The following is a 13,962-nucleotide window of genomic DNA, read 5'->3' as shown; positions in this document are numbered from 1 at the left end:
AGAAGTTTTCTGGTAAGCGCATTCCCTAGGATATTCCTTCAATTCACTTGATAATGTTTCTTTTCATGCTGTTGAGAATGCCATCAAATGGAAGTATGTCTTCCAGAGACGTATTGCTAAGGAAAGGGAAATTGGGTCTGATGTTTTGTAATGCAAGGAGATTGTTGCTCTTATCACTAGAGCTGGTTTGAGGAAGACTGTTATGGAGATATGCAAGTGTTATGATAGGCTAGTGAAGGAGTTCCTAGGCAATTTGTTCTGATGATGTTAGCAATCCTGCCAGTCCTGAATTTAGAAAAGTCTATGTGAGAGGTCAGTGTGTGAATTTCTCTCCTGCAATCATAAATAAAGCACTCGAGAGGAGTGTGGTTGAATTTGTTGAAGAAGAACTCTCTCTAGACACCATTGCTGAAGAATTGACTGGAGGAAAGGTGACGAAATGGCCTGCCAAGAAGCTTCTCTCTATTAGATATTTGATTGTGAAGTATGCAATTTTGAATAGGATTGGAGTGGTGAATTGGATTCCCTCTAATCATACCTCTGTAGTCTCTGTTATGCTGGCCAAGTTGATCTACCGTATAGGAATTGAGATTCATTTTGATTTTGGCCCTTTTGTGTTTACTCAAACCCTGAAGCATGCTGAGACTTGTGCAGTGAAGCTTCCTGTCTCTTTTCCTTCACTTCTAACTGCTATCATCCTGAAACAACATCCTCATATTCTTGGTGTGAATGATGTGCCCTTTCCCAGAGGAAATCCTATTACCTTGAATCATCGCTTATTCTTGGAACCTCATGTCCTGGACATTGATCTGCCATCCAATAGAACATCTGTGCATGCTTCTATGTCAGCTTCTGGAACAAAGAGTGTTCTTTCTGAATTGGAAGATATTTCTAAGGAGTTGCAAGAAACCATCAGGGTTGCTGCTGCAAGGAAGCTTAAGGTGGATGCGTTGATTCAAAGTCTCAAGGAGGAAGTTGGTCAAGAGGGTGAGCCTGCAGCTGCTGCTGAGAAGGAAGGATCTGCAGACAATGAAGAGGAGCACTCTTCTTCTTCTTCTTCTTCTTCTGATGTTTAGTACTTGTCCTAGTAGTTGTACTAGTTGACTCTTATTTGGCTGTGCTTTAATTCTTTCCATCTTTGCCAAATTTGTGCTAAAAAGGGGGAGAAGTGTTGTTGTTGTTGTTGGTTGGTTTGTCGTTCTTTCATTTTGCTTTGAAGACTTGGTATTCTGGTTTGGTATTCTGGTTCTGTTATGTAATAAACATGAAGACTTATTCAAGACCGGTTATGTACTAGTTCTTCAAGCTGTTTGTTCAAGTATTCTACTGGTTCTGTTCAAGCATTATTTGGTGTGTTAGTTTGTGTGTGTGCTGCTATGCATATGGTGTTTATACTTCAAGCAGTCTACATGGATGCATCATTTGAGGGGGAGTTCCTCTCTGGTTAGCTACAAAGATGCATTGTTTTGAGGGGGAGTTTTTTTTCCGCTGCTGACTCTATGTGATTTACCCTCTCTGGTTGTGAAGTTGTTTTTAGACAAAATTTGACAAAGGGGGAGATTGTTGTTCCTTTGTTGTCATACATTTTGTTAAAAACAACCTGATGTCCTAGCCGATGTTGTGACATCTGCTTTTGTGAAGGTCAAGACATGTGTCCTTACTGGCGTGCAATGTGGGTCCCTTTGTTATTAGTTTAGAGGATGTGATTTGTTATTACTTGAGATTCAAGTAACTTATTAAAGGGAGATATACGCGGGTTGTTTATTGTTGGAACAAATCAGTGATTGGAGATTTGTTTCTATTCTTAAGTCGTTAATCACTCATATCATATCTTGGACGATTCTGTGCTGATATGAGTTGGATTAGATTTGTTCTTCAGCCCAAGAAACCCTAGTGCCGCCTCTGCTGAAGTATAAAAGGACAAAGAACTGGAGCTTGAAGACACGGAGAATTATATTGAAGATTGAGTGTTTTTTTAGAGTGTAAGTTGTTCTTTGTCGTTGTTGATTGTGAACAAGTCTTGCTCATTGATTCTATAAAGTAAGACCTTGTTCTGTGTTGCGTTTGAGTGTCAAACAAACTTTGAGTTATTGTTGTTACCAATCACTGAGGCAGTGATTGAGGAAAAGTGAGAGGAGCTCTCAGACTTAGGCTGTGGATCTAAGTAGAAGACCACTGGGTAGATTAGGTTAAGAACAATGAACTTGATGTGTTCATGTGTGTCTATAACACCTAGATCTGGAGATAGTGGAATTCCTTTTCTTTGGGCGAAAGCTAACCAGACGTAGGTGAAGTTTCACCGAACTGGGTTAACAACTTGCTGTGTCTTGTTCTTTTTATTTGTACCTGTGTTTGTGCATTTTCAGTCATATTGTTCTAATCGATTGTCCCAGCATCGTGCAGGACATCTGTTCTAAGGGATCTAGAATTTCACTTTATTTAAATCATGTCATTAGTTTAACTTAATTAAATTGTTATTTACGTTTTTATTGTCTTTCTAGGTTGGTTCACAACAAGAGAGCTTATGATCCTATTGATTATGAATCCATTGACAATCTTGATTTTTGGGTTGCTGAGGAAGAAACAACCCCCGAATTTGATGCTGTTGACATTGATGATTTTCTACTTTTCTCCATGTTGTTAAATTAGGTGAAGAAGAAAATGCTGGAAGCTATGGTGGTGCAGCTAGTGGAGCTTCTGAAGATCCCAACATATCGGCATCATGACTGTTATGACTTATGATAGTTGATAGTATTTACTACTTTATTCTCTTTCAAATTTTGGATAATGGGTACTGTTAATGTTATCTATTGTTACTAAAATTAAACCTACTATTTTGGTGTGTACTATTTTTAATTTTGACAAGTAATTTTCATTTGAAATATGAAATTGTGGATATTTTTTATTCAATATTATATTTATTTTAAAAATAATATTGTTTAATTTATAGCGGTAAAATCGGTCGGATCACAGTTGAACCAGTGAACCTTGAACCGGTACCCTCACCGGTCCGGATATGATAACTTGTAAATTTCTTAATTAATTAATTAAAATGGAAAAATAATTAATTAATATTCTAAAACTGAAAAGTATAAATTAGACAAAGAGAAACAACACAATCCCCTTTAAGACTTAAGTTCAGCAGTCCTCACCCTGTGCTCGCCGCCGCACTCTAGTCCCCAGCCTCCGTCGCCACCGCTCGTGCTCGTCATCGCTCTGTCTCGCCATCACAGGTCGTTACCCTCCGTCGTTTCTATGTAAATATTGACTTGTTTCTTCCTAATATCACAAGTTTTCATTCTCTATGTGAAAAAAACAAAAAACAATGTTAGCTTCAACCTTGCCTCATCATGCAACATTCTAACATGACAATAGAGTTCACAGTAGATTTTTTGCTTCAAGTAGTATATATTGTTGGCTTTGATATTGCCTGTGATGTTTTCTGCTTCAGATTGCTAACAATCTCTCTTGTTTTTGTGCTAACCCTAATTTCAAGATGTTTCTCGCTTTGTGCGTTGTAGGGTAGAAGAATGGGGAAGATGGCTTACAAGAGGTTGAAGGGAAGCCAGAGCTTCCGGCAACGGTTGCTTCTCGCCACTCTTTCCTCCACTCCCATTCTCATTGAGGACATACGCGCTGATGAGACGTGGCCTGGTCTTCACAGCCACGAGATTTCGCTCCTCCGGTTGTTTGAGATGGTTTGCGATGATTGTCATGTTGAAATCAATGAAACTGGTAATTTGTAATTTTGTTAGTTGAGGTTGGCTGCTATAATAAATGGGGATTTCGCTCCTCTAAAGTGAGAGTCACTTTATATGGTAAAGTCGAAAAAATTAATGGTTGAGATTTGAAGAATACCATAACTTGTTGTACATGTGCAAGTTTATGATTACAATTTCAACTGTTGATTTTTAGTTAATGATTGTGATGACATGGGTATTTTGCTTCTCTAAAGTGAGATAGTCACTTTATATGGTATAGTCGAAAAATTAGTGACTGACTCACTTTAGAGGGGAGCCAAATCCATAACATGGAATTTATTCTCATTGTGCATGGACAGGTACTAAATTGAAGTACAAGCCGGGAACTATTATGGGTGGCAAACAATATCATGCCCACGAGTGTGGTCTCTCAAGATCCATTGGTTATTTCCTAGAGCCACTCATTGTGCTAGGTTTATTTGCAAAGGAACCCCTCACCATCAAGCTCAAAGGTATAACTCTGATTTCCTGTTGCTCTTTCTTTTTGTTAAGTTCACTCAGTTTCTTGTTTGTCCTTAACGAGACATTCATGCTGTGATATAAGTCAGATACTGTTGGAAACTTATTCTTGCACTACTAAAGGGCTACGTACTTTTTAAACAACCTTTTTGGGATTATCTGAGAGCATTGAGTGTGTCCTTTACCAATTTTTTTGTGGTTTGGTTTAATATAAAGGTTTTTCTTAGAATGAGGTAGACCAATTTTAAATTTCAGCTACAGTTATTAGTCCTATGGAGTGGATGGTTGGAATGCAATGCAGCATGTCTATCTTCTCCTTTTTCTTTTTGCCATGGACTAATATTTGTAACCTTAAAGTGGTTTCTCTGCGTCCAATTTTGATTTGGGGTCGAATTATGTTTTATGCTTCTCGTGATGTTTTGCTCTTCTGCTCATGGATGCTTCTACAGTGTTTGCTATCATGAACTTGCACCTTGTTTTTTTTCTTTATTGATATATATATTTTTTTAAATCATGTTGTTAACTTTCCTGCCTAGTTGTATTTCTTCTTATCTCTCTAATGATGTTTCTTCAATTAAAAGAAAGAAATAAAAAGATAAAGAAAGCACTTAAAGCTTCAAAACTAGAACAGAAGGACCATTCAAAAAATATCCTGATGGTGCAAATTAAAACTGCTCAATATATTGTTATCAGGAATCACAAATGATTCTAAGGATCCTTCGGTTGATACCTTCAAGTCTACTGCTTTTCCCATATTAAAGCGCTTTGGAGTTCCCTCAGAAGGCTTGGATCTTAAAATAGAGAGTCGTGGAGTACCACCAAATGGTGGTGGCGAAGTTACTTTGTCGCTTCCTGTTGTTCAGAGTCTCATGGTAAGTTTTTGTATTTTTTCTCTTCAATTTAAATTTATTTTGTTATCTTATGTGTTCTTCCTTGCAGGCAGTTAATTGGATTGATGAGGGGTTTGTTAAAAAGATTAGAGGAACTACGTTTTCAGTCAGAGTGTCTACTCAGTTTGAAAATAGCATGATTAAGGCTACCCGTGGAATTGTCAATCCCCTACTTTCTGATGTGCACCTTTTTTCTGATCACAGATCAGGGCCACAGGCAGGAAAGTATGATTCCTTTCATTTGGTAGATTTTCTTGAATATTTAATTTGAGTTTCAGATATATATATTTGTTCGAAAAAAGAAAATCATATTGGATTAAAAATTTAAAACATAATTCCTTTTATTTAACCGGTTGTTTGCTTCCACAGCTCACCTGGATATGGAATTTCACTTGTTGCGGAGACTACTTCTGGGTGCTTCATCTCTGCAGATACTGCTGCTTCTCATGCTAGGGATGAAGATACTTCTAGCCTTGCAGATGATGTGAAAAGGGATCTGATGCCCCCAGAAGATATTGGGAAGGAGATTGCTAATGCTTTACTAGGGGAGATAGCTCAATGTGGAGTTGTAGATTCAACACATCAGGTTAGTATGTTAGAATTTTCAGCCCACTTTAATCCTCTTTACCAAATGATATATGCTGGTATTAAACAGATAGTAGTATGAAGGTGAATTCCTTATATATGATTCCAGTTGACAGGAACTAGTACTGAACAGATTGAATATAGATTATAGAGTGGTAAACTCCTTACAATAGAAAGAAAAAAAAACATGGTCTGGCCAGAGATCGCTCCTTTTTCTATACAATTTTCTGTACCTTCGTCTTCCCTCATCCCCTTTTCCCCCCTTGCACTATCCTCCCTTTTGTATGTCTCTAGAATTTTTTCCTCCTCTACTGGAATGCTACCTGTCCAGTTTGTTTCAGGAAACTCTGATTCATTCTCTTCAACAATCACTTCTTGTGGCATGTCACCCTTGGAAAAAAAAATCATGTTGTTACCCTCTGTCCTTTCTACCACATGCATTTTGGGCAATTCCCTCCTATTATGAAATTATTTTGGAGGCATGTCACAGAATTTTCTGATTTTGTGTCATCTTGAATTTTGTAATTTAGTGCCAACAACCAACATATGTTGTCTTTATCCACTAGGTAGGGTTATCTCCATGAATTAGTCTGCACCACGATGTTTTGTTATGCTGCATTAAGTTTACATAATATAAAACCATTCATGTGTCTCTTACTCAACAGCTTAAGCTTTTGGAATAATTGGTTCTTGACATGGTATTAGAGCCTCTATGACCAAGTGGTTTAGAGTTCATTCATTGTTATGTTGAAAAGTCACACATTGATTAGAGATATGGCCAAGATAGCCCTTATATATGTGAAGGTTATCCTCACCTCTTGAGCTAGCTTTTGGGGTAGAGTTAGGCCTTCCAAATTCGAATCTGGTATCAGAGTCACACATTGATTAGAGATATGACCAAGATAGCCCTTATATATGTGAAGGTTATCCTCACCTCTTGAGCTAGCTTTTGGGGTAGAGTTAGGCCTTCCAAATTCGAATATGGTATCAGATCCTATCCTAGATCTGTTTAGTGGAGAGTGGAAACCACCTGTGTGTGGTCCATGATGTTCATTCTTGCATATTCCAAGTTCCAAATGTCCAGCCCTGAGCGTAAGGGTGTGTTTTGAGAAGTCCCATACTAGAGATATGTCCAGGATAGCCCTTACTCATTCATTTCTCTAATATTAGCCACCCCAACCTTTTCTCTAATGATTCTATATCTAATTCTATCTTGTCTTGTGTAATTATTCATTCATTTTAACATTCTCTTCTCTACTACTCGAAGTTTACTTTCTTGCTGGTATTTTATCACCCAATATTATGACCCATAAAATATTGTAGGTATTCTAGTTGTGTAGTAAAGTTTTTTGTTTGAGTGGTACTTTTCTATCGCAAATCACACTAATGCATTCTTCCCCTTTATCTACCATTCTTGAATCCAATGGTTTATATCTCCTATGTTTCATTGTCATTTTATACAATGGACCCAAGATACTTGAAACGTGAAACTTTTGCATGTTATCCGATTTTCATCTCTAAGATAGTTCTAGTGTGTTGATAATTACCGTTACTTAATATTTTTCCAGTTTCCACCAATCATCGTGCCAATAAATAGCTTATAGCTTCCATTTTTAATCTTCATGGCATAAAACTGAATTGGTTCTCTTGAGATGTGGGTCTCTTGTTTAAATCTTATTCAGTTCATAGTATAACTCGGAAGTTCAATACTTCTATAATTTGCGCTATTTTGAATAGCCCTTTGGTCTGTAAGATAGGGATTAAGTAGTCCTAGATCCGAATCTTTATTAAGGGCTTGTTTGATTGCAGTTTTAGTTTTCAGTTTTTAAAACAATTTTCAGAAACAATTTTAAGAAGAAAACAGTTTGAATGACATGTTTTCCAACATTTAGAAAACTGATATCTGAAAACTAAAAACAGAAACTGAAAACATCTGATAGGAACCCAATTATTAGGAATAGGCCCAATACTACTAGAGTCCATGAAAGTAAGAGGAAGAGGTGCAATGCACCAAATCTTTTCCCTTGAGAGGAGTAACCGCTTGCTGAGGTGGCATGAGCTGTGCAGGTAGAGAGAGAGAGAGAGATTGGGGATTATATAAGCATGTATTGTGTGAGAGAGAAGGTAGGCTTGAATTGGGATTAGGCTTGGACTTGGGAGAGAATAGAGGCACTCTCTAATTTGCCTCTGCTATCTTTTCATTTTTCCTTTTCTCTGTAATCTTCTGCAGCACTGCTTCTGGGTTTCTACCAGAGGGTTCAGTGATATTATGCAATTCCACCTCTATTTTCTAGTTCTATTCCTAGTGTCTAACATTGTTTCTACATTTCCTTGCTGAAAAACCGGGTTTCTAACATTGGTATCAGAGTACAATGACTAAGAGTGAAAATAGGATAGATGAACACTGAATCCTCTGGAAAATACCCAGAAGCAGTGTTTTAGGGAATTACAAATAACAGTAGAAAATTAAAGATAAGAAACTGAGGCAATTCGAGAGTGCCTCTACTCTCCCAAGCCTAATCCCAAATCAAGCCTACCTTCTCTCTCACACAATACATGCTTATATAATCCCCAATCTCTCTCTCTCTCTCTCTACCTGCACAGCTCATGCCACCTCAGCAAGCGGTTACTCCTCTCAAGGGAAAAGATTTGGTGCATTGCACCTCTTCCTCTTACTTTCATGGACTCTAGTAGTATTGGGCCTATTCCTAATAATTGGGTTCCTATCATCACTCCCCCCCTCCAAACATCCTTGTCCTCAAGGATGGATGTGGAAAATCCTTCTTGAATGTATGTTGCTGCCCCCAAAGTGACCTGTAACAGCCTCCCTTTGATCCACTTCCCTGCAGAATATGGGTATGGACTATAGAATCCACCACCTGGATCCCATTGTTGAAAAGATGTGGGCCAAGTTGTTGCTGAAAAATCAGAACAGCCCCTTGAATTCCAATGTAAAACAAGACAAGCTTCGGGCATATGCGAGATCATAATTTCCCTTTGACTCAACCGCTAAATCATCTTGGTCCAGCAGATTTTGCCATGTAATCAATCCGTGTAATGCAACCAGAGAACCTAGAATTGCTGTCATCGCTTGTGCAGTCTGTATTGACAGTTCATTCTCTGCTAAGAACATAAGCAAAAGAGGTTGATTTTGCTGTGGAGTTGCCAAAGTCTTCTTCAGCTCATACTCCTCCATTCCCATGCTCAATATCTCCTTGAAATTCCCATGAGAACCAACATTGAATGCCTGATAGGGTTCCTCAGCTAGTAACCTTGATTTATGAAGCTGTGACAGAGAATTTAGCCAATTTCCAGTCAGCAATTCCAGTGGTCTTTGCAGCTGATATGCTTGAGCACTTAGTTGATCTAGTGCCCTCAGAATAGTACTCAACATTTCAGGTACTAGCTCTTCTTCTAACCATGATACAAGAAGCAAGCAGCAGTATTCCCCATTATCAAACATATAATGAGCCCACAAATCCTTAACTCGACCAGTAGTAGAGTCACCATGAAAAATCAGCCCTCTACTTCCATGCGAACAAAAGTGAAAAGAACTCAAAGTACTCCCAAAAGGTTGATGCCGCGCAATATGTTCTTGTCTTCCCCTTATTTTGTTGAACTCAGTAACTTGTGAACCCCGGTTTTGAAATTCAAATTCTAATCCGGTAGAGACAATGAGCCAACATGAGGCAACACTTGTTGACCCAATTGTTGCTGAGAAGTAAGAACAACCTCCAGGATCCCAATGTGTAAAGCTCAAGGCAAATGAGAAAACACAACTTCCCTTAGAGCCAACATCAGCATTTAAATTCTGATTAGATGTCTTATCTAATGACCCTAATTCATGAGGTTGTAGCTTCAAATTCTCCCAATAATTGACTATCACTTGGCAATGCTTCCAATTCTGTTCAAGTCCCCCCCTCAGTCTATGTAACTCAGTACAACTATAGCTTGGTTTTCCTTGCCATAGGCATGACCCCACCATGGTATCAAAAGTTTTGGGTGAGTGTTGGATTTTCTGCATGTTTGCAATTGCTAATGAAGATGAAACACGGGTACCAGCAAATGTCTGAATATCAATTCTACTCTTCACTCCGATGTTCTCTCTGCCCCTGGGAGTGTCTTTACTTGGAATAACTTCTCTCACCCCATCCATATGCAATTCAGGCCTGGGTAGTTCTAGCTGACTCACATACACTGGAGAAATAGGAGAAGGGAGAATGATTGATGCTCTAGGGTGAAGAACGTAAGCTTCCCCCTGTTCTCCATCTACAGCGTTCCCAACTTGAGCCAATATAATTTCAGAATTTATTTTACTGAAAGGCTTGTTTTGTATACTTACTGTTGGGCCATGGTACCTTGTGTCAAACACTGGGCCCAAGTTATTTAAATAACACTCTATTCTGCCCTGAGCACTTTGAGGTTTTTGAAACAATTTTTGTATTACAACACAACTACTAACCTGTTGGGCCAAGCCCATTAGGTCAAAAGTGGAGCTCAAATGTTGAAATTCCAGTTTTACCCTTTCCTGGGTTTTGATTCCCAAAACGCAATCCTTTTTCGCGTTTGATGCTACCTCTTCCAAGGTCGCATCTATTTGCTTCTCCTCAGCCACTGCTAGTGAAACCCAGTTTGGCGGCTTGGGTGGTGGTCGCCGATTAGCCATGGTGGTGAACCTTGCCGGAGCTGAACCGCGATCTTGACGTTCCGTAACCTTGGTCAGATTCCCCACCGCGTGAACCCCTGCTACTAAAACCAGATCCGTTGGTTTAGGTGGTGGTTGCTGCTCGTTCCTTTTTGCTCCAGCTTCTTCCTCCGGCGTAGTTACGATGATCTCCGTCGGAATCGCCTCACTTCTCTTGTTCTTTGAAATTCCGTCATCTTCGAGCCGTTCATCTTCACTGCTATGAAACTGGACCCATTCTTCACACCAATTTCTTCTCAGTTCCAGGTTGGTGGCTTTGGCTATTCTGGCTTCATCCCTCTGAGTTTCTTCCTCCCCTGTATCTTGAACTGGATCTGGTAGGAACGAATCAGAATCTGGTTCGAATTTTCTTAGTAATGCTGTCACAAAATCCATCCATGTTGCCCTCTGATTTCTTCTTTTCCAGTCATACCACCAAATCAGCGCATCATGTGTCAACGCCTTCTCTGCCTCTGAGAATTTCTTTTCTTCAGATACTCCTTTGGCCTCACAGTGTTGCTCCACTGTGATGATCCATCCATAAGCCCATCTCCCATCAAACTCTGGAAACATCTTCATGAATCAATGGCTACCACAGCACCTAGATCGGTGCTCTGATACCAATGTTAGGAACCAGAAAATAGTACAATGACTAAGAGTGAAAATAGGATAGATGAACACTGAATCCTCTGGAAAATACCCAGAAGCAGTGTTTTAGGGAATTACAAATAACAGTAGAAAATTAAAGATAAGAAACTGAGGCAATTCGAGAGTGCCTCTACTCTCCCAAGCCTAATCCCAAATCAAGCCTACCTTCTCTCTCACACAATACATGCTTATATAATCCCCAATCTCTCTCTCTCTCTCTACCTGCACAGCTCATGCCACCTCAGCAAGCGGTTACTCCTCTCAAGGGAAAAGATTTGGTGCATTGCACCTCTTCCTCTTACTTTCATGGACTCTAGTAGTATTGGGCCTATTCCTAATAATTGGGTTCCTATCAACATCTTTTAGTTGTTTTTGTTTTTAGTTTTAGAAACTGAAAATGAGAACTGTTTTCAAAAACTCCAGATCGTATTTGAAATCTGTTTTGAAAACTGCAAATAAGCATGCCCTAAGTCCCTAACTACTCCTCCATTCCTTCAACATGCTCTTGGATCTCAATCTCGTTTTGTGAGGCATGCGTCATCTCATGCGTTTCTCTTTTCACACTTTTAATATCTCTATCGGTATATTATCTTGTCTAACTGCCTTATCCTTACACGTACTCTTCAATTCCTTCTTTCACTTCAAAGTCTCGAGTTCATGGATAGTAAGTGTAATTTTGGTCATCCTCACTAGTGTTAAGTGTATCAGAGTTTAAAGAATACTTGTGTCCTTCACTCAAAAAAACGCATCAAAATAGCTCTTGACCTTTTCTTGATATCTTGTTATGAGACTAATGCTTTTCCTTCATCATACTTGATGCACATCACTTGGTTCAGGTCTCTATTATTTCTCTCTATTTTTAACAAGCCAGTAGATAATATACTACTTTGCAGTTTGGTGCTTAAAGATTTATGTAAACCATCAAAACTATCTTGCTCTAGCTTGGCTTACCATCTTATTGTTTTTCTTAACTATCCTATTTATTCAAGTTCGTTTTTATAATTCCCTTCTGACCTAATATTTTGTTGCACACTCTTCTCCCACCACCAAGAATCTTTACCTTTTGGCTCAAAACCGGTTAATTTTTCTAGTAACTCTTATGCTACCCTTCTAATCCGTTTAGTCATCTTGTTCCACGTGTCATAAACATTTTTGTCTCCCAAAATCCTTGCTCCAAAATCTCTCTCAAAGAGCCTTTATTTTTACCCTTTAGTTTCCTCCATTTTATCTCAAAGAGGCTTGACTATTCCTATTTATTCTCTACATGCAAATGCTAAACAAAAACCCTATGTTGGAAACTCTAATTCGCATGATATGACTTTGTAGCTTGTGCTAAGTTTTCTATCTTATTTCCTTGATAGAATGAAATCAGTTTGGGAGCATATCACCTCCTTCTTGTAGTTTGTAATTTGTTCGTCGTAGTAGAGGTATAAGTAATATTCTTCAGTTCTGAAATAAGTTGACGACAATTTCATTTTCTCACTTCTGGGTTTGAAGGAGCTGTGAATATGATGAAATTTGCCTCCATTGTCCAAAACTGAGGGCTTCCCCTAATATTAGTTTTTCAACATTTATTGTTTCCAGGGTTTGCTATTTCTTCTTTGTGCTCTATGTCCTCAAGATGTTTCCAAGGTTCGTGTTGGAAAACTTTCCCAGCATGGGATTGAGACACTGAGAAACATAAGGGACTTTCTCAATTTGAAGTTTATTATCCAACCAGATCCAAATACACAATCAGTGTTTCTCAAGTGTGTTGGTTATGGCATGAAGAACCTTTTCAGGAAGGTCTCATAAAGCATGGTCGTTGGTGTTATATTAATCCAATGCGAGCTTGTTGAATTGCAATTTTCAAGCAACTGCGAGATTCGGCACCTAGAAAAAAATGCAACTGAAGCTTCATTATGTAATATCATGCCAATGGTAATTCTTTATCACCCGCGCCTCCCAAGAAATAGAATTAACGAGTGAATGTTCAGTTTCAATTGTAACCCAATTTTGTTAGCTATATATATCTTGAGTGTTTCCCACAAATGAATGATTTGTAGTTTGCCATATTCTGGATGAACCAAATTTTGGAATCTCTTATGAATTATTTTCTCTTTGACTAAGTGTCCCTTATCCTATGCTATAGCCTCCTAAATACTAAAACTGAAATATTGACCCTGAATACTAAAAATGAAATATTGATTTAAGAGTCAGTTTGAGAAAACTTCTCAATGAAAACTTAAAAACTAATAAGGAAATTATAATAATCGAGTATTTTAAATAATAACTTTATGCAGAAGTCTCAAGCTTAACCATCAACTTTTAGCATAGCTAGTAGATAGTTGGACTTAAGCATTTTGTATGGAGAAAATTTTGTTAGGAAAGACCTCTCCACTTAATGGATTCTAAGTGAGTTTTGAGGAAATTAGTTTCATCTCTGCCGGATGTGGTTGAGGAAAAAATCACCTCAACCTTTATTTCTTTCATTTAATTTCTCCAAAAAGACCTTATAAATTTATAACTTTTTAAAAAAGATGGGAATCAAATGCTTTTCTGAGATGAAAAAAAATGATGATGGAGATTTATTCTCCCAACTATACAGTATCAGTATGCTTATTAAATTTAGCTTAGTTGCAGTTTTGCTCCCTCATCTTTTACTCATGTGTGATTTGACTCCCTCATATTTAAAACGAGTGATTTTACTGCCTCATCTTTCAATTTGTGAAAATTGGGTCTCTCTGTCAATCTACCGTTAAATATCAGACGGAATATTCTTGTTGCACCACCAAGGATGATGTGGCTTTGCTAATTTTTTTTTGAAACTGACTTGGCTTTGCTGATTACACCACCAAGAATGACACATCAGTAAATAAAACAAATAAAACAAATTAAAAGTAAAACAAATAAATTTAAAAAACGAAATTAACCTTAAACGAGTATTTTTCAATAC

General features: G+C 38.1%; 1 protein-coding gene across 1 annotated transcript; it reads left to right on the top strand.

Moving 5' to 3' along the window:
• Positions 1 to 3,102: 3,102 nt before the first annotated feature.
• LOC130738129 (probable RNA 3'-terminal phosphate cyclase-like protein) lies at positions 3,103 to 13,135 on the top strand. The gene is made up of 7 exons (XM_057590043.1): positions 3,103 to 3,233; positions 3,522 to 3,735; positions 4,061 to 4,213; positions 4,914 to 5,092; positions 5,160 to 5,335; positions 5,480 to 5,696; positions 12,612 to 13,135. The coding sequence occupies exons 2-7, from the start codon at positions 3,531 to 3,533 to the stop codon at positions 12,819 to 12,821; spliced, it is 1,140 nt and encodes a 379-aa protein (XP_057446026.1). The 5' UTR covers positions 3,103 to 3,233; positions 3,522 to 3,530; the 3' UTR covers positions 12,822 to 13,135.
• Positions 13,136 to 13,962: the final 827 nt, after the last annotated feature.

The sequence above is a fragment of the Lotus japonicus genome, chromosome 2 (assembly GCF_012489685.1).
Source record: "Lotus japonicus ecotype B-129 chromosome 2, LjGifu_v1.2".
Lineage (NCBI taxonomy): Eukaryota > Viridiplantae > Streptophyta > Magnoliopsida > Fabales > Fabaceae > Lotus > Lotus japonicus.
The sequence above is the reverse complement of the archived record's forward strand: the minus strand, read 5'-3'. Positions and strand labels throughout refer to the sequence as shown.

Bases quoted from the DNA above. Each gene is read 5' to 3' on its own strand.
- LOC130738129 (XM_057590043.1), top strand. From the start codon at position 3,531: ATGGGGAAGATGGCTTACAAGAGGTTGAAGGGAAGCCAGAGCTTCCGG. The intron at 5,093-5,159 runs GTAAGTTTTTGT...TCTTCCTTGCAG, and splicing joins CTGTTGTTCAGAGTCTCATG to GCAGTTAATTGGATTGATGA. The intron at 5,336-5,479 runs GTATGATTCCTT...TTGCTTCCACAG, and splicing joins TCAGGGCCACAGGCAGGAAA to CTCACCTGGATATGGAATTT.